Source organism: Dromiciops gliroides, chromosome 2, assembly GCF_019393635.1.
Source record: "Dromiciops gliroides isolate mDroGli1 chromosome 2, mDroGli1.pri, whole genome shotgun sequence".
Taxonomy (NCBI): domain Eukaryota; kingdom Metazoa; phylum Chordata; class Mammalia; order Microbiotheria; family Microbiotheriidae; genus Dromiciops; species Dromiciops gliroides.
The window spans coordinates 466,941,834-466,966,060 of NC_057862.1; the positions used below are offsets into that span (position 1 = coordinate 466,941,834).

General features: G+C 38.6%; 1 protein-coding gene across 1 annotated transcript; it reads left to right on the plus strand.

Annotated features, from left to right (window-relative positions):
- The first annotated feature begins 1,194 nt into the window (after positions 1 to 1,194).
- On the plus strand, positions 1,195 to 23,531 carry PBK (PDZ binding kinase). Its single transcript, XM_043987545.1, has 8 exons — positions 1,195 to 1,307; positions 4,761 to 4,856; positions 10,253 to 10,349; positions 11,289 to 11,431; positions 16,586 to 16,755; positions 19,236 to 19,365; positions 21,096 to 21,269; positions 22,302 to 23,531. The coding sequence occupies exons 1-8, from the start codon at positions 1,280 to 1,282 to the stop codon at positions 22,499 to 22,501; spliced, it is 1,038 nt and encodes a 345-aa protein (XP_043843480.1). The 5' UTR covers positions 1,195 to 1,279; the 3' UTR covers positions 22,502 to 23,531.
- The last annotated feature ends 696 nt before the right edge of the window (positions 23,532 to 24,227 follow it).

The following is a 24,227-nucleotide window of genomic DNA, read 5'->3' on the forward strand; positions in this document are numbered from 1 at the left end:
AGTTGATTTTTGTACATATAGGTCCTTTTCCCTTTTCTTTGACCTCTTTGGGATGCAGACCCAATAGCTGCATTGCTGGGTCAGAGTATGGGGAGGTGGGAGTTTTAAGAGTTCATTTCATCTTGCTGAATGATGGGCTGTCTTTCTAAATTGCCTTGGTTGGGTGATACTAAATAAAATTTTTGGAAAAAAAGAAGATAAATGGATAGGTAGGTTGATATAAATAGGGACAAAAAGATGATGGAGAGATGATAAAAAGATAATTATATATACATTCGTACAACCAGAGATAACACGTAGAAGACACCATAGAATGCTAGATAATTGATGCATAGGTAGATGTAGGATAGATACTGTAGATAGATGTAGATAGATTGATAAAAGGATGATAGATAACAGAATGCTTTTTAGGTAGCTTTAGGTGCAAAGGTAGGTAGATAAATAGACATATAGATGGATGAGAGATGATAAATAGTAGAATGTTCCCTAGGTAGATACAAATGCATGAGTAGATCCATCCATCAATCTTAATCAATAAACATTTATGAAGCACTTACAATGTGCCACACACTGTGTTAAGCTCTGTGTATATAAAAAGAGGGAAAAGGCAGTTTCTGCCCTCGAAGAGCTTACAGTCTAATGTAGGAAACTACATGCAAACAGCAAGCTGTGTATAGGATAAATAGGAAATAATTAACAGAAGCAGGGCACTACAATTAAGAGGGATTAGGGAGAGGCGGCTAGGTGGCACAGTGGATAGAGCACCGGCCCTGGAGTCAGGAGTACCTGAGTTCCAATCCGGCCTCAGACATTTAACACTTACTAGCTGTGTGACCCTGGGCAAGTCACTTAACCCCAATTGCCTCACTAAAAAAACAAACCAACCAACAAACAAAAAAAACCAAGAAGGATTAGGGAAGGCTTCCTGCAGAAGGTGGGATTTTAATTGGTACTTAAAAGAAGTCAGGAAAGTAAGTAGAGAGGAGAAAGCCAGGTAGATAAGGAGAAATGATTGAGCTAGATCTATAGATAGGTTGGTGGATAGGTAGGCAGTATATAATAGATAAGTTATATATGTAGAGATGATAACTCCAAAATAATAATGGATAATAATAAATGGCGATGGGGGAGAGTCGGAGTAAGAAAAGGTATAAAGCCGGGAACGCGTTCTCATCCAGTTTGTCCCTCTGTCCGCGCCGTAGGGTGGAGGGCGCGGGTTTGAAGGCGGGCTTTCGAATCTCAACGGCCGCAGTCAAGTTTGTGTCGGAGGCAGCGTCGTATGCTCCAGCTGATCTCTGTCTGCTCCGGTAAGTCTGGGAGAAGGGGCGGCGGCGGTTACTTGTCTCCGCCGGACCCCTCTCACACTCTGGGGGTCCAGAGGTCCTCGGGTCTCAGCCCCCTTCCCTTCGTTCTATGGAAACTGAAGCCCAGGGGTCGCCCCGCTAGAGCGGCAGAGCTGGTATTCGAACCCAGGATCTCTGACCCGATCCCCAATCCGGCCTCTTCGTAGGGAATAAACCGAGGCCTCGGGAACCCCAAGTCGCCGCGAGAGTAAGCGGCATTTTTCATAGAAAAATGTGTGACATTTGTGAACACGTAATGAGTTTATTAGCGTGACTTTACATGGATACATGCTTTTAAATTTCATCGGCTCTTGGGGTCCTCAGTAATTTTTTTAAGAGTGTAAAGGAGTCCTGAGACCAAAAAGATTCTTGTAGAGGATGGGGAGGCTGGTCCTTGAGGGCTGGGCCAGGTGATCCCCCAAAGCCCCTTCCAACCCTGACGTTCTGGGAGCCTGCCTTCTCTTTCTTTTTCCTCCTGCTTTTTTTCTTTCCTTCTTTCGGGTGTGTGGTTTTAGGCTGGAGAGAGATTGAGGGAGAGAAAAAGAAATATAGAGGGACACAGAGAAACCGAAAAAGAAATATAGAGACACAGAGACAGAAATAGACACGGAGAAACATCTAGAAAGACAAAAAGAAACAGATACAGAGACAGAGACAGAGAAATGCAGAAAGAGACAGAGATAGAGACAAAAAGAAATAGAATCAGAAATATAGAGAAACAGAAAGAAAACATGACATTCCCTTTGTAGGAAACAGATGTCTCTAACACTTGAGGAGGCTGAGAAATGTGATTTCAGCAGTGGAATCGTCATCCTCTGATGCAGATCAAGGGGGCTTTATAGCCTTCAAGAAGTTCCACAGTCTGTTCTCTACCTCACGATATAGTTTGTATCCTTATAAATCTTTTAGATTCTGTCTGTGGAATGAATGAATAAAAAAAGTATTTATTAAGTGCTTATTCTGTGCCAGGCACTGTGCTAAGTTCTGTGATTGCAATCAGTCAACAAGCATTTATTAAAACACTAGAAGGACCAGGCATGACAACTGATGCAAACATTTTATTATAATTTTAATCTGAAATAAAAAATTTCATCCTATGTCTACTTTTTCTCTCCCCTTGCGGATCAAATAAAATGTACTCTGTCAATTGACTGCAGCTTGGTACTTCAAGGTTTTCTTAAATTCTGGTCCTTGTATTAAGCACTTACCACAGGCCATGTGCTGTGTTGAGCCTTGAAGATACAAATAACAAACAACAAAAAAAAGACAGTCCCTGCCCTCAAATTGCTAACATTCTAATGAAGGAAGAAGGCATATAAGCATGGAACTAACAAGTTGGGGTTGGGAGGTGGAGGTGGAGGTAGCAGAACAGGGATGTAGTGGGGAAGTCCTTAGAATGATGGCTGGTCTGGACCATTCCTCAAAATGGAATTTCCAGGAAGAGCTCAGTGGGAGAAGAGGCCTATAGAAGGCCTTTCATGGTGGTGAAGGCACTGAGGCAGCCCCTGCTCTCTGGGAGCTGGGGGAGACAATATACATTTCTGGTTTCTAGGGAAGGGACTTTGATCTGGGGAGTCACTGGGATGCTGAGCTGATCAATGAGCATTTGCTAAGGGCCAGGCATTATGCTAGGCACTGGAGATAAAAGACAAAAGTTATTAAAAAGTCCCTGCCTTCAGAAAATATTCTAGGCAGGGGAGAAGACATGTGCTTGTGTGTGTATATACAAAAACAAGATAATTTGGGAGCAAGGTAGCTGCAGCTGGGGGTGATTTGGACAAAACCTCATGAAGAAGGTAACATTTCAGCTAGACCTTGGAGGAAAGTAGCCTTAGGAATGGGGAATGGCCAAGACTAGTTCAGCAGTATGATAGTGTGTATGAAAGGGAATGAAGTATTTTAAAATTGAAAAGGTAGTTTGGGGCCAATGGTGAAGGGCTTTTAATGACAGAATATTTTCTGTTTGATCCTAGATGCAGTCAGTAAACATTTATTAAGTATATATTATACTTATTGAGTGAAGATGGTAGTAGTGGTGATGACAACATTGGTCAGACCTCTTTAGGAGGATCATTTTGGCAGTTCTGTGGTAGATGAATATAGATCGATAGATAGATAGATCGATAGAGTAAGCTTGGATGACTGGAGGATGGTGGTGTCCCCCACAGAAATAGGGAAGTTCAGAAGAAGTGAAGGTTTGTGGGCAGAGAAATCTAACGAGTACTGTTTTGAACATGTTGAGTTTAAAATGTCTACAGAATATCCATTTCCAGATGTCCAATAGGCAGTTGGTGGTTAGTTAGGACTGAAGAAATAGATGTAAGAATCATCTGCATAGAGATCATCAATGAAACCATGGGTGCTAATGAGATCACCAAGCAATAGAGGAGAGAGGGAAAAGAGGAGAGAGCCAAGGAAAGAGCCTTGGAGGAAATCCATGGTTGGTGGGCATGACCTGGATGAAGATACAGCCAAGGAGACTTAAGAAGGAGCAGTCGTCAGCAAGCATTTATTAAATACTATGTGCTAGACACTGTGCTAAGTCATGGGAGATACAAAGAAAGGCCAGAAAACAGTTGTGCTCTTAAGGACCTCACAATTTAGTGGGTGAGACAACACGCAAATAACTCCCGTACAAACAAGATGTATACTGGATAAATTGGAGATGATCCCAGAGGAAAGGCACTAAGATTAAACAGTTGGAAAAATTTCTTGCAGAAGTTAGGACTTGAGCTGAGACTCAAAGGAAGCCAGGAAGCAAAGATTAGGAGAGGCATGGGGAACAGTCTGTGAAAATGCAGAGAGTTCTGTTGAAGGAATAGTTACAAGGTCAGTTGTCACTGGATTTCAGAGAACGTGAATGAGCTTAACATGTAAGGAAACTAGAAAGTCATAAAGGGATTATTTAATGAAGGATTTTTTAAAAAGAGGGTTTTATATTTGCTTATGGAAGTGGTAGGGACATAAACCTGAGCCTTACAGGGATCACTTTGACAGCCGAGTCGAGGATGGACTGGAGTGGGAGAATTATAAGGCAGGGAAACCAATCAGAAAGCTATGATAGCTGATTAATTATTACAGGGTTAGGGAAAAGAAACAGGAGAAACCATGGGGGTGGGAAGTGAGGTGTGTGCAGAGGGTAATAGATTGCAGATGGAGAGGAAAAACTCAGACTCTAAAAGGTATTACAGATAGAATTGAGCCTGGTCTGGGTCTGTTCCTTAAGAGGCAGATGGAGAGCAAAAAGGCCTTTCAGGGAAGGTACCAGTGGTCCCTCCAGCAGCTGAGGGCTCTGGGCAATGACTATGCCTGGATTAGATTATCTTTGAGTCCCTTCCAGTGTGAAATTATATAATTCTGTATTAATGAGAAGCATTTTCCATGTGAATTAATATAACCATCTTTTTTTCATTCCAGTTACAGAACCTAAGGTTTGCTGCTGTTGTTTTTTTATAATGGAAGGACCAAATGCATTCAAGACACCTAGCAAATTATCTGACAGGAAGAAATCTTGTAAGTTTGATCTACAAGCCTATGAGCCTGGCACTTTGCTAAGTGTTTGGGATATAGAGCCTAAAATGGCTTTCCCTGACCTCTCCAGGAAGACAACATGTAGATATATAAGTAAATACAAAATTGTGAGTAAATTTAGAAGAAATTCCCAGCTGCTCTTGGGGATGAGAGGTTCTAAACTCCATTCCTCTAGTAATTGTTGAATGAATTATTAAGTCCTGTTAATGTGCATTAACAAGTGCTAACATTCTGTATAGCACATCTGTGCTAGATACTGGGAGAAGTAACATAAAATAGACTTAGTCCTCTGCCCCTAAAGACCTTGCAATTTAGGAAAGGGTCAGCTCTCCTTAACATAAGTAAGCTGTAGTATGGAATAGAATGTGAAAAATGTATGAGAGAGACAGTCAAGTATTAAGTGCTTGCTCTGTGCCAAGTACTGAGAATTCAAAGACAAAAAGCATATAGTCTTTACCCTCAAGGACCTGACACTATATAGGAATGTTGAGAGGAAGGAGGTTTCTAGCTAAAAGGATCATGTACCTGCCAGCTCCTGAGAGAGCTCAAGCCAATTTTAGATAGCCCTAATTATTAGAAAATTCATCTTCACATCTCAGCCTCAGGTTAGCTTTTTGAAACTCCCACCCATTATTCCTAGTTCTACTTGGCCCTAGAGATCAGAATAAGTCTATTCTCTTCCCTGTGACAGCCCTTCAGATATTTAAGGAAAACCGATGTCTTCCCACTCCCACAATTTTCCTTTCTCCAGTCTAAATATCACCACTTCTTCAACCATGTTAAGGGCTAAAATTCTAGCTAAACTGTCTAAAATATCTAATGAGTGGTTGCCAATAAATTATAAGCTTTAGCAAGAGTTAGGCTTTTAAGCATTTATTAAGGAGAATAAGAATTTGGTAAAGAGAGAGAGAAAGGCCTAGATTCCTATCTATTAAAGGGAGAGCACATTTCTAGCTCCGCTTTCCACCAGAATCCAAAGGAAAGAGAGTGAGAGCGAGCGCCAGTCTCTTCCTTCCTCCTCCCACTAGCCCGCGTCACTTCCTGACGCCAAAGAAAAGACTCCTGGTCTTGCCCTCAAAGACCTTCGCTTCATGGGCGGAACTCTTCTACAGTAAGTCTCCAGCAGGTGGCGTCATTCCAATCGTTACAACCAATATTACATGATCTCAAGGCCAAAGCCCTTCACCATTCTGGTTACATTACTATAGTTTATCAGTTTCCTTCCTTAAATACAATAGTTTTGGAGAGTTTTCTTGAATGGAACGGGAGCTCTTGGGAGAAACATACCCATCTGTGGGTATACCCATCTAATGACTTCGGGTCAGAGATAAGAGGCCAAACTGAAAGCATAGAAATATATTAGCATTAGTATTAGCTAAGGAAGCAGCTGATAGAAGCTTCGATTTCCTAGGATACAGATTTAGTTTTTATAACTTTTCAGAACTGCTTAGAGTACACAGACAATCAGCAGCATTCTTAGGCAATGGAGGTTAGATAAGAAACACTTCACAAGAGAGGAAAGAATAAAGAAAGGGGAAATCATTCAAGGGATAGAAGAAAGTCTCTGGGGAAATATCTTCCAAGCAGCTGGAAGATTATCAGAATGAGGAAACATTCTCTGTTGAAGGGCCAGGGACAAGGGGAAGTGACCAAATACTTTTACAATTGTGAAAGAAGTTGCACGGATAAAGGATACAAACCTTGCCTTGACCACAACAGGGAAGGAATTCCCTTCCACTGTTGGACCCAAGTGTCCTAGTCTTAGCCCTGTGGCTAGGAGTCATTGGCTCATGGTTGTACTAGACACTATGGGGGGCAATGCCTTGTCACCGAAACATGGGATTTAGGCCCTCGGTGATTGATTTCTTTTGGTTTCCGCTGCTAAGGGTCCTGGTCTCAGCCCTTGTCAGTGGTTTATAGACCTTTGTCAGTGAAAGAAAGAAGTTCCCTGTCACTGGAGCACAGGTTTTGAAATCTTAGCCCTTTCTGTCTTCAGTGAATGCAGGGAGTCCTGCATGCGAAGATGCTGAGGGTCCTACTCTCAGCTCTTGTCAGCAATTTATAGGCATACAGAGGAGAAAAGAGGAATTCCCTACTGCTGAAGGATAGGGTTCAGTGCTCTTGCCTTTGCTTTCTACAGAGAAGAGGGAGGATGGCAAGGCTACCTATTCCATCCTGGCCATGGAGGAATGTCTGCCAAGGAACATAATCTGACTTTTGGGCAGAGCTCATGAACTACTAGTACTAGTAGTACTAGGGACATACTAGTGATCCAAGCTCAGCCTTTTACTCATTTAAGGGGTTCGGTTGGATTCTCACAGGAATGGACAACTACAAGAGTCATTACAGGAGGCTTTATGTTGATAGCACTACCAGAGGCCAGTGGAAGATGTGAACAAGGTTCAGAGGCCAGCAGTGTAAGCAGCAAAATCTCAGGAAGGAATAGGGAAGGGGGCTGGAGGGGAAATTGATTAATACCTGTAGGATAGGATACAAGAGCTGATTACCTAGTGTGGGACACAAGCATGTAGACAAGGGACAAGCAGTAATTGCTCTGCTGGCTAGGGATTTGAGTGGGTTATTTATTATGGATCTTCAAAGATGTTCTCCACCTATTTGCATGGTCATGGGGGCCTATCTTCTCAGTGCAGGCCAATCTTTTTTTTTTTTTTTTTTGCAGGGCAATGAGGGTTAAGGGACTTGCCCAGGGTCACACAGCTAGTAAGTGTCAAGCATCTGAGGCCGGATTTGAACTCAGGTCCTCCTGAATCCAAGGCCAGTGCTTAGGCCAATCTTGTAATTGTAAAATTAAATGTTTTCAAACCCAATTATTTTTATTCCTGTTGAAGTTAATCTTACTAGATTCAACCTAGAGTTTTAGGCTAGATTCACTTTTTTTATTCTGTCATCCTTGTGTTTGCCTTAATACAAACCCTTGATAAAAAAAGATGAAATGGTAAAGGGTCATGCACAGATTTCTGGGTCAGGCTATTCAAACAGTTCTGAGTCCACTAAAATGTACTGTCATCTAAAACACATCTCTCCAATCCTCAATAATATCAGAGAGATTTTAAGTATTTTGCTAAAATCAAGGTAAATTGGGGCGACTAGATGGTGCAGTGGATAGAGCACTGGCCCTGGAGTCAGGAGTACCTGAGTTCAAATCGGGCCTCAGACACTTAACACTTACTAGCTGTGTGACCCTGGGCAAGTCACTTAACCCCAATTGCCTCACTAAATAAATAAATAAAATCAAGGTAAATTATAACCATTGCAACCCCAGGATCTGGTAACCCTAATGAAAAAAGAAATGTGGTTAGCCTAGTATGACCTATTCTTGATGAAAGCACACTGGCTCTTTTACCATTAACAAAGATGTAGGGTGGGGAAGTGAGGAATACATTATCTAAAATCATTGCTTTAAAATTCTGACTAGTCAGTACTCCAGGTTATGGGACACTTTTATGTAGAATAAAGAGGTTGTTTTAAACGACCAATAGATATACCTTTAGTAGGCCTTTACTTTGGTCACCTATAAGGTTAGAACAAGCATTGGCAATCTTTTAGAAGTAGCATGCCAGATAATTTAAAGTTCTGAAAACTTTTAACAATTCTCCATCAACGAAGTAATTAACTGCCCTTTTAAGAAGTGAAGTGAAATTGTGTTTTGGTTATGCTAATGTTTTTTAGCAAAACCAAATGAGACCTGGAAAATGTAGATGTGACCCATGTGCCATCAAGAGTGAGCTAGTGGTTTTAGAAGGGAATGAGAGGGGGCAGCTAGATGGCACAGTGGATAGAGCACCGGCCCTGGAGTCAGGAGTACCTGAGTTTAAATCCGGCCTCAGACACTTAACACTTACTAGCTGTGTGACCCTGGGCAAGTCACTTAACCCCAATTGCCTCACTAAAAAAAAACAAAAAAGAAGGGAATGAGAGGAAGTAGAATTGTATGTGTATTGGGGAGAAACTTAGGGATTCTGGAGTTAAGGAAGAGAAGAAACTGGAAGGCATAAAAACTTAGGAGAGTTGAGTCTGGGGGCAAATGTACAGACAAGAAAACTAAAAATGAATTCATATAAAATATCTTCCCCTCTTTTTTACATTTTATAATGCTACTTAAAATTCAAACCAATTCATTTGAGTTAAAACAATTGCCTACTTTCTTCAAAAATACAAAAACCTCCTTGTTGGTTATTTACCCTTATCCTGAATTAGTGTCATCAGATTACTTTCCTAATAATTACTTTCCTATAGGTAGTTCTGATTTGAAAGGAAGAAGGTCATTTTGAAGTAGGAAGCATTTCTTGGAGAGTGCTGGTGTAGATGAAAGGGTCCTAGTGAAAAGATTTATAGGGGGGCAGCTAGGTGTCTCAGTGGATAGAGCACCGGCCCTGGATTCAGCAAGACCTGAGTTCAAATTTGGCCTCAGACACTTGACTCTTATTAGCTGTGTGACCCTGGGCAAGTCACTTAACCCTCATTGCCTTCCCCCCCCCCCCAAAGTCATCTCAGCTTCTCCCTATTATTTCCTCTCTAGGAGTTGAAAGTAATTCTCATGTGACAGGATTGGTCTGCAGACATATATGTAGACTGAAAGAGCTTTGATTGAATCAACTTGAATTTGAGTTAAGTGGGTAGGGGGTGAGATTACAAAAGTAGACCCTACAAAGGGTGCAAATTTAATTCACTATGGAGTTGAGTCCTGAGTGGAGGTAAGACAAAAGGTGGTACCATGACGTTACAAAGGTAAGGTGTTTGGATTTACACCCTGTGGGAGAGTATTAAACACATGCCTGCTTCATTAAGTCTTAAAAATAGAATTAAAATCAGTTTTCAATTTTATATCTCAGCATATAGTTTAGGGGTAGAGCCATCTTTTGGTGATATTCCATGTTTCTTGCAACCTCTTGGGAGGAAGGACCTTTAAAGGACATCCATATTACTAGCCCCTACTTTTCAAGATACTTTACATACCCTACACTTCTTTTCTGTCAACATAAACTGCTACTCCCAGGGTTGGTTTTGTAGTGATGATTTATGCATAGCCCAGCAAGAGCAATTCCAAATGTAGCTGTGATAGGATCAAGGGTATTAAACCATAGGGTTACTTACTATATACTTGCCCACTGATGAATTGCCATACTACCATCCAAAAATGATGAGAAAAATGTTTTCATTTACTTTATTGAAGCATTTCTTGTGTGGTTCACCAGTGGAGCAGTCTGATCATGTCTCTGAATTGTATTCTTGTTAATAATTTTCTGTGTTCAGTGTTTGAAGTTTACACAAAATATTATTGTCAGTGATAGGCCAGCATGATACATTTGTAGAAGTCTTCTTCAAATATTAATTTGTCTTTATTCTTTTATATTTAGCATCATGCTTAACTCCATCATCTATAGCTATTCCAGCCTCTCCATTTATGCAAAAGCTTGGCTATGGCACTGGGGTAAATGTTTACCTTATGAAAAGGTAAGGAATATAAATGAACATTTTGCATGAAAGTCTGGGCCCAATCTGCTTTTTGGGGGGAGCAAGCATAGAGTTTCTTACAGATATTAATTACTGAGCCATTCTTAATCATTTGTTAGATGTATAAGCAGTAGGGTACTAAGCTATTGTGAGTGAGGTTGCTGACCTACTAACTTGGGAGGTGAAAAATTAGGAAGCCTTACTGCCAGTGTTTTCTCCTGTTTTTCCAGTCCCATCACACAGTTCTATTCATGGGACTGAGGATGCAAGGATTCTCAGCTTAATTTTCGGTTTGCAATTTAGACATGAAAATACATCTCACAAGCAAAAAAGAAAAATTTGAAATCTTGATAGTAAAAAATTTTTTCTTTAAATTTAAAAATTGTTATCTTTTGTTTTTATATCACTGATATTTCTCAGTATATCCCTTATCTCCCTCCAGAGAGTCATCCCTTATAGAAAAGGAAAAATAACCAGTTCATAACTAACCAACACATCAAGAAAATCTGAAATAACTCAGTATTCCACACTCATAGCTCCTCTCCTACAAAGAAGGGGTCCTCATCTCACTTCTTTAGGACTACACTTGGTCATTATAATTTCATAGCATTCAATTTAGATTGTTTTGTTCTTTCCATTTATGTTGTAGCCATTATATATTGTCCTGTTTTTGTTTTACTTTGCATCTCTTCATATAATTTTTCCTATTTATCCTATTCATTTTTCTTGGCATAGTAATTTTCTGTTACAGTCATGTGCCACAGCTCGTTTAGCCACTTCTTAACTGATGGATATCTACAAAAAGTGTTGTTTAAACATTGAAATCATTGAAATTCTTTATTTTAAAATTAAATTTTGGTGGGTCATATATTTTTAGTACTTTCACATAGCCTGCCCTTAAGTTTCTACAAATGCTTTGTATAATATTTGCTCTTTTAGGTCTCCCAAAGGTTTATCTCGTTCTCCTTGGGCAGTGAAAAAGATTAATTCTAAATGTAACGATCATTTTCAAAGTATATATCAAAAGAGACTAACCGATGAAGCTAAGATTTTGAAAAACCTTCAGCATCCAAACATTGTAGGTAAGCTTAAAGAAGTTTTAATTTATAAGAAGTCTATAAAAGATTCGTATTCTGCATAGTCAGAAACTGTTCAGACCAGGGGTTCTTAGGCTTTTTTGTGTCTTGGGCCCCTTTGACAGTCTGGGGAAACTTATGGACCCTTTCTCAGAATAATGTTTTATTGCCTATGTTCTTAACCGAATGAAAAGTTAAATTGCATATAGAGATTAGTAAAAATAAAGATGTAATTTTTTTCCTCCCTTAAGGGTCCTAGATTATGAACCCTAGGTTTAGACAGTCCTTTGGGAATGTCCTTTGTAGTAAACACTGACATTTGGATGTGGTAACCCCAGTATTTTTGTACGTGTGTGTGTGTGTGTGTGTGTATTCTTCCATTCTTTGACTAGTTCAGATGAGAGTGAGGTTCAATTGTCAGCTGCTTCCCCAACACTTTCCTCCTTGTTGATATAAAGTTATACTTGCATACTCTGATTATATGATAAAACTTTTTCCTAACCTTCCTTCCCCCCACTACCAACCTCTTAATCTTTCCATTCATCTTTTATGATCATCAAGACATAACAGAACCACTCGCAGGCCCTCTGTCTAATTAGTCACAGTAAGTTTTCCAGTCCAAGGCAACTTAAGAAGACAGACAGGTCTCTAACTCCCTTTTTAACCCCTAATGATAGAGTTCAGAGGGGACACATCTCCCCATATTAGAATATGAATATGATAAAAAACTTTGGTCACAGTGAATGAGCATATTGCTTTTAATTTTACGAGGCAGAGTGGTGAAAAGCAACACAGTATGCTCCTTTCCACAAAGCACTCCTAACAGTTTTAGAAAATGTACCAGACCAAATTCTTATAAAGAAATCCAGAAAAGGTCACAGTGAATCATTTGTCTAGCCCAGCTTGCCATCGGAAGACAGATGGGTATGTAAACACTGGGGACAGGTTTGTATACTTCAGCACTTAGGGAGAGACTGTGTACCCGTGCAAGAGGTGGGCCCAGACTGGGGCTCCACCAGACCTATACAGGGGCACTTCAAATGACTCGGGTGCAGACTGTCCTAATTCCTGGTTACAGACCTAGGGTAGATGGAGAAGGACCTGTGAAGGAGGGTGACATTCATGGGTAGGAAGACCTTGGGTAGGGTACTGAGAAAGGAGGAAGTTCAAAAGCCAGCAGCAACTATGTGGCTCAGACCCCAGGCACAGAGCAGAGTCTTATTCCTAGCATCTAGCCCAACGTGCAGAGGAATAACCAGGACAGGGATCCTAGACCAAAGGGGAGCCTACGATTTTGCCACTCTGAACCAACAACTTTCTAGATAACTGATGGTGCAGAGTCTCACGCAATCTATGCTTGCATAGACCCTCTCTCACACCTGATTTGAGCTCTGCAAGTTCCTGATCTGGAATTGGGTCTGAGCAACACACCTGTGGGCTTGTCCTATTTAGAGTTCCATCCACTGGACTCAGTGGTGAACTAAGCAACACTACCTGCCAGCTCGAAAAACTGCTGGTTCAGAATGACAGAAAGGCTTCCCTTTTGGGTGTAATCCCTGGTTTTGTTGCAGGTTTCTGACTGGGTGGAAACTAGCACAAAGACTCCACTCCACTCTTTGGGTGAGAGCCACACTGCTACTATTTGCTTATGAACTTGCTCCATGCTCAGCACATAGTTTAGGGCCAGAGATCACTCCTTACCCTGAAATATTACTCCTGGTCACAGGTGGCCTCTCTAGTTCATTGTGGATCTGTGACCAGGGACTCGAGAGTGAGCAACAGAGCTGCTAGTTAGCACTCTTTCTCAAGTTTAGACCCCACTATACTAAGTTTGGGACTTCTTCCTTAGTGTACAGTTTCTTCCTGACCTGGAATGTTCTGCCTGGTATACTACTGGTCAGACCCTATAACTCTATCTCCCTATGCTAACCTGAGTTAGTAAAATGACTCATTGATTTTTTTTTTCCTTGGATTTCCCAATAAAGATTCAGTCTGGTATGTTCTGGACCTTTTTGGAGGAGTTTGGGAGGAAGTTCACTGTACTTCTACCTGCTGCACTGCCATCTTAGCTCCACCTTCTTTTTAAAATATAAATTGGTTTGGTGAGTTCTGTGCATCCATATCAGTCTTTTCGGATAAATCCCATTTTCCCCTTTTCATTGGAATTTTTTTTCTTGAGCATTTCCTATCCCTCTTGTATTGATTTCCTCTCTAGCATTTTAGTCCATTTTTAGACCATTCTACCCACATTTCTGAACCCCTTGAAATCTGTTTTCCTTAATATAGGATGCATGTTAGACTGTACCCAGATATCACCTTCCCTATAACAAATTGGGAGGCAGTGGAACACCTTTTGCCTCCCTTTACCCTAAGGTTCCCATCATTTGTACCCTAGCAACCAGTTAGTGTGAATCAGATCCAAAATAGAATTTTCCTTTATTGGTTCCTCCATCTTTTAAAATTTCATACTCCTTTTTTTTTTTTCAGTGGGGCAATGAGGGTTAAGTGACTTGCCCAGGGTCACACAGCTAGTGTCAAGTGTTTGAGGCTGGATTTGAACTCAGGTCCTCCTGAATCCAGGGCCAGTGCTTTATCCACTGTGCCACCTAGCTGCCCCCAAAATTTCATACTTTTAAAGAATGAAATGATTCCTAAAGCAAACCAATACTTTATTTCTGTTTTGGTAGGAAGCTCCAGTAGATGTCTGGATAATCAAAGTCCCTCATCACAAGTATATCATGCCTCTTTACCTGGATTTTAATCTTTCCTGAATTCTTCAGCTATTTCTTTCTGTTCAGGTGGTATGTAGTATACTCCAGTGACAGAATCACCTCTGTTGACCTTCACCTAAAATATTCCACATCATGCTTCCCCCTCCATTGTTCCTGGATTTCCACATATTAGTATAGATATCCAGAACCAGTCCCTATTGAGAACTTCTCTATTCTCCCAGTCAACCAAGTATGCCACATTGATGTTTCCCTGAGCTCCTTGCTCACTTATCCCATATATCAAAAAAAAGGATAAAATCTTATTTCTACCCCCATAGTGTGTGTATACACATACATATACATGCATATACACACATATGTAAAGAGAGAGGACTATATAGATTTTTAAATATATTTATATAGATAGATCTATAAAGATGTAGACCTATATAGAGAAATATAGGTATAAATATAAAATATATCTCCCCTCCTTTCCACTTACACAGCTACCTCTCTAATTCATGTCTTTCCTGAACTACTACAGTAGCTTCCTAATTGGTCTCCCTGCCTTTAGCATGTCCCACTCTAATCCATTCCCCACATAACTATTGACTGATTTTCCTAAAACATAACTCTGACCATGTATCCTCTTCACCCCCAAGCCACCAACTTCCTGCAAGGTCCCTGTAGAGGTTGTATAGGGACAACCATAAACTCCTTTGTTTGGCATTTAAAATCCTTCCCAGCCTGGCCCCTTCCTACCTTTCCATCTTTCTTATGCATTATTCCCTTCTACTCAGTTGTTACTGTCTTCTTGCTGTTTCTCACACATATACTCCATTTCCTATCTATGCTTTTTCCCTTTTTCCTTTCTCATCCCTGGAATGCTTTCCCTTTCCATTTTTTCCTGTCAGAATACCTGACTTTTAAAAAAAATGTATTTAGAATTTTATTTTTCCCAAATTACATGTAAGTACAAATTTTGACATCAATTAAAAAAAAAAAACTTTTGTTTTCCAAATTCTCTTCCTCCCTCCCCCTCCTCTCCTGACCAAGAATTCAATATAAGCTATACATGAGCTGTCATACAAAACATTTCCATATTAGTCAGGTTGTGAAAGAAAACAGAAAAACAAAACTTCAATTAAAGGAACTAAGAAAAAACAAAAAAAATTATGCTTCAATCTGTATTCAGACACCATCAGTTCTCTCTTTGTAGATAGACTGCATTTTTCATAAGACGTACAGAGTTGCCTGACTTTCTTTAAAGACAAGTTGAAACACCACCTTATACCCACACCAGCTGCTAGTGCCTTCTTCTCTGATATTTTCCTTCCACTCTGTATGTTTCTTTTATATGCTTATTTATATGTACATTGTCTCCTATGTTAGAATGTAATCTCCTTGGGGGCAGCTAGGTGGCGCAGTGGATAGAGCACCGGCCCTGGAGTCAGGGGTACCTGAGTTCAAATGCGGCCTTGGACACTTAACACGTACTGTGTGACCCTGGGCAAGTCACTTAACCCCAATTGCCTCACTGAAGGAAAAAAAAAAAAGAACGTAATCTCCTTGAGGGCAGAAGACTGCTTTTGAATTTTCTTTATATTTCTAGTACACAAAATGACACAAAGAAATCACTTAATGTTTATTGATTGATTTTTATCAGTTTTTGTTAGGTATATTCCATCTTTGGAATCTGTCAGCTGTGGTCCAGAAATTAAAATCACTTTTAGATACGGTCTTTTTATCTGGTTGTTCACTCTCCTAGTTCTTCTCTTCTGCATCCCTTACTCCCAAGAAGTGAGGAAGATGGAATTTTTATGCACTCTTAAGCTTCATGGCCAAGACTTCATAGCCATTTGAAATAATTTTTAGGTTCCTTATCAATCCATTTCCCTTCAAAATACAAACCAGTTTTCCCAAATGCATTTGCTAAATTTTTGTTGTTTATTTGTGTCCTATTCTATGTGACCTCCATGGACTTTTGTTCGTGGAGGTTTGCTTGGAAAAGATACTGGAGTGGTTTGCCATTTCCTTCTCCAGTTTGTCCCATTTTACAGATGAGGAAACTGAGAAAAATAGGGGCTAAGTGACTTACCCAGGGATCATACGGCTAACAAGTGTCAAAGGCTGGATTTGAACTCATATCTTTCTGACTTCAAGCCCAGTGCTCTATCCACTGCATCAAATTCTTTTCCCAGAGTTTCTGTTGCCTTTCATCATAAGAATATTGATTTTATTAGTATTACTGATGGTCACTGGTGGGGTGGGGTTGCGGGAAGAAGAAGCTACTTTAGATTGCTAAATCAGCTTTGTAAGAATTATTTGCACAAATATCTTTTCACATTATCGTATAGCTTCCAATATTGGTTTAAGCATATATTGCCATAAAAGCAGAACTCTTAATTATCTTTCCCTACTCTGGTAAGAAAATATCACTTTCTTTAAGGTTATCGTGCATATGCTCAAGCCCAAGATGGTAGTATGTGTCTTGCTATGGAGTATGGAGGAGAAAAGTCTCTCAACGATTTAATAGAAGAAAGAAATGCCAACTGCCATTCTCCTTTCCCAGCTGCTACAATTCTGAAAGTTGCTTTGCACATGGCAAGGGGGTTAAAGGTATGTCGATGCCATTATATTTAAAAATACTTTTATATAGAACATATGTAAAGCAAATATACACATATAGTTGATAGTATACATTTTACACTTAAAGACAAGGGGAATAATAGTTTTAACAATATCTTCATAAAAGGCATGGGATATTTTTATGAATTCAAAGAGAATTTAAAATATTAACCAGAAATTGAGTCCTTGCCCTCTTATTAATTCATGTGACTTTGTGCCATTTGTTTTCTTAATGGTAAATAGGTAAAAATATGTCTCAGAGGTCATAGTAACATTATAAAAATTACTAATTTCTAAGTAATTTTTGAATCTCAGATGGAAGTTGTAATATGCTTGGCAATTTGAAATGTCAACTTTTAATGTAAAACATATGTTATGTGAGTTAAGAGTAAAGAATTGCTACATGCAAATTAGGTGCCATTTTTGCAGAATTTCTTTTGTCTAGTGCGAATTTTATTATTCATTACAGTGAAAGATTGAAAAACTATGTACTTAAATTTTAAAAAATATTCATGGGGCAGGTAGGTGGCACAGTGGATAGAGCACCGTCCCTGAAGTCAGGAATACCTGAGTTCAAATCCAGCCTCAGACACTTTTAACACTTACTAGCTGTGTGACCCTGGGCAAGTCACTTTACCCCAATTGCCTCACCAAAAAAATATATATATATTCATAATCCAAAGTCTATAGAGTATTTTGGAGAATGAAAGAAAATGAAAGAGTTTGGGTAACTGTGTACCCCTCGATAGTCATTGTGATAATTATACATTAAATGCTTTCTGTGTTTCTACAAATTACAAATGGCTTACAGCTTACATGTATTCATAAACACTCTGAAGTTCTAGCTTCTAGTGATAGCTAAGATATCTAAAGGCCTCTCCTAAATATGAAAATGAAGCCTAGCAAAAGGACAAAGTATTACCATTGAGGTACAATCCCATGGGCTGCGGATTATCAAACTGATATGGCATACGTTTTCAAGGCTGGTAAGAATTCCTAAATAGAAGAGAACAAAGATATCATTTATGAGTTTCCTTTTTTTATTATCTTCAAACAACCGTCTAAATACAGTTAAGCTAAATTTGTACAACTGCTATTTTTAGATGACTAGGTACTCTATCCTTACATCACCATATGTGCTATTTTGAATACATCAAATAGCTGAAGTTGATGGGGCTTTTTGATTGTTTTTGTTTTTGTTTTTTTTTTTTTAAAAAAAAAACCTGATTTATTCTGGGGCAGCTAGGTGGCGCAATGGATAAAGCACTGGCCCTGGATTCAGGAGGACCTGAGTTCAAATTTGGTCTCAGACACTTTACACTTACTAGCTGTGTGACCTTGGGCAAGTCACTTAACCCTCATTGCCCTGCCCCCCCCAAAAAAAATAAAAAAGAATTCCGGTTATTTTCCTCCTCCCTGAAACAGTCCCTGGTCATGCCAATCCACCTCTAAATTTCTATAGTATTTACTGTTTGTACTTTCTTCTCTTTGTACTTAATAACTAGCTGCTTGATATTATTCAACTGATTCCGTGCTCATGCCTTGCATCTCCAGTGAGAATGAAAGTTTTCATTGTCAGATGGAATTTACCCTCTCTTAAATTCCTCTCTAACCTTCCAGAATGTCTATACAGTTAGGTACTGATACTGATCCTCCTTATTTTTTTGAGTAATGTCAGACCTTGCTTGCATTCCTGCCTTTCTATACAGAAAGATCTGTGTAGATGGTAATTATGGGGAAAACTGTAACTTTTTTCTTTATCAACTAGTTAATGTTAGATATTAAAATTTTTATCTTCCAATATAGGCTTTCCTATGGCCTTATTTGGATGTTTTTTGGAGCGATTGTCTCCCAGTATAGGTTTTCAAATGACTAAGCCATACTAAATAATAGTGAACCTAATTATAAATAGCATATAAATCAATTAGGGGTCTTTAGAACAGGGGAATTATGAGAAGCAGGATTTAATAGTCATTATGTTTATAAAGCACATTATTGTGTTTTTTTGTTCTTATTATTAACATTATCATTATGGGGGCAGCTAGATGGCGCAGTGGATAGAGCACCGGCCCTGGAGTCAGGAGTACCTGAGTTCAAATCCGGCCTCAGACACTTAACACTTACTAGCTGTGTGACCCTGGGCAAGTCACTTAACCCCAATTGCCTCACTAAAAAAAAAAAAAAAAACATTATCATTATGATGTTTGATCAACCACACCTACTAATTTCTTCCCTTGTCTCCAACCTCCTGGCAAACATGACTTTTATTATGTTACAGTTGTTTAAATTATTATATAAAGTACTGTTATAGTTATTAACATAATACTGTTTTTACCTTTAGGAAAAATTAAAACTCATTTTTCCATGTTAGAAACTCCATAGTTCATTATCAGCACCATTAATGTTGCCACTCCATCAATTTTCTTTTTTGTCATTCTGCTTATGGGTGCTAATTATACAATTTCTTTTAGTATCTGCACCAGGAAAAGAAGCTCCTCCATGGAGATATAAAGTCTTCAAATGTTGTAATTAAAGGTGACTTTGAGGCAATTAAAATCTGTGATGTAGGAGTCTCACTGCCACTGGATGAAAATATGACTGGTAAGTAATTCTTTTCTTCTGAAGGGTTTAGAGTAGGTTGTGTTATTAGGATATACATTTCTTTTAGACAAGACTATAAATTTGTGTGTGTTTAGCATGTTGTAGGTATTTAAAGCACTTTAGTCTAGATTTATTTACTATTTACTGACTAAACGCTTGCGTTTTTCCTGTAAGCTAAGAATTCAAATACTATATCTAATTTCAGAATAATTCTAATTTGGATTTGTAAGTGAGAACAGGTTATAGTAGCACCCCAGTAAAGTTCTATTGGGTATCTTTGATCTAGCAGCAACATAGAGCATTTCATTTTCTGGCATTACCTTGTGATGTTACTTTAGAGGTTCATATATGTTAGCAGCTACATTATTTCCATAGCGCATTTATTAAGCTTTTACTGTGTGCTGAGTGCTAGGGGATACACATGCAAGTGAGACAGCACACAAAAGGGAATTGGAAAGAGAGGGATACAGATATGGTTGCATGGTGTGGAGTTAGCTGGAAGTTGCACAGAGGCCTGCTTCTCAAGCAAGATAAAGCAAAAGCTCTCCTGTCAGAGCTAGGGGACCCAAGGACAAGGCAAGGTTGCAGTTGGAGAGAAAGGACGATGACCACAGGAACAGGCAGCTTGGGGAGAAGATGACTAGACAGTCTTATATCTAAACTAACCCATCAATATTCATCGAGTATTCAGGGTATGCACAGCTCTAGAGCTGGAAGGGACTTCAGGGACCATCTACTCCAGTCTCCTCATTTTAGAGATGAGGAAATGGAGGCCCTTTGTTGAAGTTATTTCTAGGAGAGTAGAAAATACTGTAGTCACTTCTACCTTTAAAGTACCCATTTTCTAGTCATTAGTAGTTTAATAAAAGCATCACAGAAGTTCTAAACAGTAACTGCCAGAGAGTCACTGTGAACAGTCTCATAAACTAATATTTCAGAATGACTCTTAAAGGAGGCACCTGAAAGAGGTTTGTGCCCTACCTACCCTGTTGCCCTAAGGCAATTCATTGCCATTCTGCCCCCTTACCCCCTAGTTGAGGAGCATAGATTGTATTTCCTCAACACCTGCTACTGTGCCTGGCTTAATCATTATTGCTTGTTAGTTGATTAATGGTGGATACTCTGCAGCACACAGTTTAATAACAAAATCTCGGTGATGCATATGAAATATTATTGAAGACCGTATATGACTAGAAAAGATAGGTGGATCATTTAGCAAGAATTGCAAACAGCAGAGGGGAAATCTAGATGATGATACATTAGTATTCCTCAAATTACTAAATAACCAGAATAGAAAGGTTTTCAGTGAGTTGGGTCAATCCTCTGGAGGATTGGTGGGACAAATACCACACAGGACGAGAAGGCTAGAGAATTTTGTTTTGGCTATTAAGAAGGTATTAGGATTTGGGTCATCACTTCACTGATTTAAATAAATTCAGATTTTTTTATGTAAAGATATTAACAGTTGTAGCTGGGGTTTGTTAAATTGTAGAAATAAGATTGAATCTTGTATTTATGAAATTTTATAACATTTAGCCATTCACTAAAACATTTCTAAATTGTTGGTTCTTACCATGTTTCCTAAGTACTTCTGGAAATACGTTAGTATTTTCTTTATTTAAAAAAAAAGTATACTTTCTGGTAAGCAAAGTGACATTGTTATATTTTGCATTGAAACTATGAATAATAAACACACCTAATATCCAATTACTCAAAATACTCCTTTTCAGTGAGCGATCCTGAAGCATGTTACATTGGCACAGAACCCTGGAAACCAAAAGAAGCTCTGGAAGAGGGTGGCATTATTACTGATAAAGCTGACATATTTGCCTTTGGGCTAACTCTTTGGGAGATGTTGACCCTAACCATTCCCCACGTTAATCTTCCAGAGGATGATGATGAAGGTATGTATGTAAATGTGTTACATGCTAATCCTGTTTACTTGCTTTGGATAAAAAGGTAGTCTGTAAAATGTCACAAATATTATATGTATATTTTATGACAAATGACTCATATTTAATATGTATTTGCACTTAGCTAATGTTTAAAAAACATTTGATTGTATGATTTAGTAGCTTATTAAAGCAGCTTTTCAGTATTATTATTATTTTTTTTTTTTGGTGGGACAATGAGGGTTAAGTGCTTGCCCAGGATCACACAGCTAGTCAGTGTCAAGTGTCTGAGGCTGAACTTGAACTCAGTTCCTCCTGATTCCAGGGCCGGTGCTTTATCCACTGCACCACCTAGCTGCACTCAGCTTTTCAGTATTTCTGAGACAAATGCAAGTATGGCCTGGGACCACAAAGATAAAAGGAAATACAGATAATCCAATGATATATATCAAGATTCTTCTAGCGAAAGATCATATTTGAAATGTAGAGTATGCTTATAATGCCTAGTTGATAAGTACTTTGACCAGATAGTTTATGAATTTACAGCTTTTGCCAAAACAGATTTAAACTCCTAATTCAAAACATTATTGTTGAAGGCTCTTGTTGATAACTGTTAATGTTTTCTATTCATAGGATATAAAAAAAATGGTCCCTTGTACAAACTAGTATAGCCAGTTAGGATAGATTTTAAATTAAGATGAATAGTAATATTCTTTCTACTAGAGTTTGTCTCAGACTTCTTGATCAGCATTTCATATGATCTAATAGAAAGAACTGAGAATCAAGTGACCTAATTTAGTGATGGTATATCTGTTTTACCACACTTTACAATTTGCAAAGCACTTTCTGGTCCCAGATCTGCCACTGCTAATTTTTTGAAGTTATTTCACCTCTGGAAGTTAGTTTCGTCATCTCTAAAATGAAGGGATTGAACTATGTGAGATCCCTTATAATTCCTTGATTCTTTGGACTTAAAATGACTTTCTTTTTAATTGCCCATAATTTCGTATGTTAACTCTTCATATCTCTAACTTTATTGAGCAGACAAAACTTTTGATGAGAGCTTGTTTGATGATGAAGCATACTATGAAGCATTGGGAACAAGGCCAGCCATTAACATGGAAGAATTGGATGAATCATATCAAAAAGTGATTGAACTGTTTTCTGTTTGCACTAATGAGAATCCTAAAGATCGTCCCTCAGCTGCACACATTGTTGAAGCTTTGGAAATGAATATGCAGTGATTTCATAGGATTCACTTTTTTTGTTGTTGTTGCAAACATTGTGACTGAATGAAGCATCATTACATTACTAACAATCATATTTGTATAACAGGCTGAAGGCTATTATTATACCAACATTTCATTATTAAGATTTCCTGAAATAATCTAATGAGAACTGAAAAGCTTTCTTAGAAATTGAATTAGAGTCTCTAACACCAAAATGCTCATTTTTATTTGTGATACTTATCTTTTAGAAGTATTGCTTATAGTGGGTTTTCAGTATAGCCCACATAGTCATATATTTACTCAAGTGCTCATGAGAAATTGCTTTACAGACTTAAAACACTGCCAATAAAGTGTGGTTAGGCTGTTTTTAAAATTGTTTGGGGGAAAATGGCAATTTTCAATACCTATTATTTTCTTATGAAACTCCCATTTTCAAGGGATTGATACAAATTTTTATAAGTATAAAATCTCAGTTTAGTAAGGTTTTCATATTTGAAAATTTTCAATCTTTTGTTTATCTTTACCTCATATGGTGATTAAGTATAAACAATGGAATCTGAGAGAATTAAATTACATTTTAAAAACAAAAAACCAGTATCCTGGCTTCTCTTCTCAGGTTTGGTTTTCAAGAGTGGGTGTTTAGTGTTTGAATGAATTGCTACAACTCTCCTTAAACTCTTAAGATCTCCTACCTGAGATTTTCTAAGTCATACATTTGTGTTTTGGTTATAATTTATTAAATTGTCTCACTTTAAGTTATATGGTTCCTCCTTTATTTTTCATATATTGTAAGCCCTAATATATATATATATGGAGCTACTGAAGACTTAGCAGAATTTACAAGAGGGAATGTATTAAACAGACATTGTGGAAGTGCAATTAGTAGGACCCATCTTGATGACTGATGTAGCAAAAGAATCAACCCAGAGGTTTCAAACATTATGAACTAAAGCTTGATTGAAAGGGATGGAGAAAGCGATTAGTGAGGAATTAAATAAGTTATAGACAACTTTTTCAAGAAAAGAGTGAAAGGATAGTGTAGGGAAGAGAGAAGAATTTTAGATTGAGGAGCTCTGAATATGTTTGTGGGCAGATGGGGGAAAGAGCCACGGGTGAGGGGGATGGATGGGGATGGGGGTGCTGTAGCATGGTCCTAGCCAAGAAAGTGAGAACATCTCCTTCATATGGAAAGTTTGATTGCTTAAAGGGACAGAAAAAATAACATTGATGTGTAACGATTGGAGTGACGCCACCTGCTGGAGAGTTACTGTAGGAAAGCTCCACTATGAGGAGAAGGCGTCTGAGGGCAAGCCATGTGGCCTTTCCTTGGCATCAGGAAGTGACGTTTGCTCATGGGTACTGTCAATCAAAGTTACCAGCCAGTTAGCTTGGAGCTGTATGCACACGCGTGTGGATGGGATGTTCCCAGTTTCATAGGAGGCTTCTGGGAGGAAGAAGGAAGCATTAGGTCTGTTTTGTTCCTGATCTTGCTATGGCAGGTCGGATGATGGGGTCTCTTAGAAATAGTTAGATTTTTACCTTTCTCTCTGATCTTAATGCTCTTTAATAAATACTTAAACACTTAAATACTCTTGCTAAAGCTTATAATTTATTGGCGACCACTCATTAGATATTTTAGACAGTATAGCTAGAATTTTAGCCCCTTATATATGTAAGGAAAACAATAAATCAACTTGAAATACAACCTTTCAGCTAAAATGTTGCAGAGATTGACTTCTGA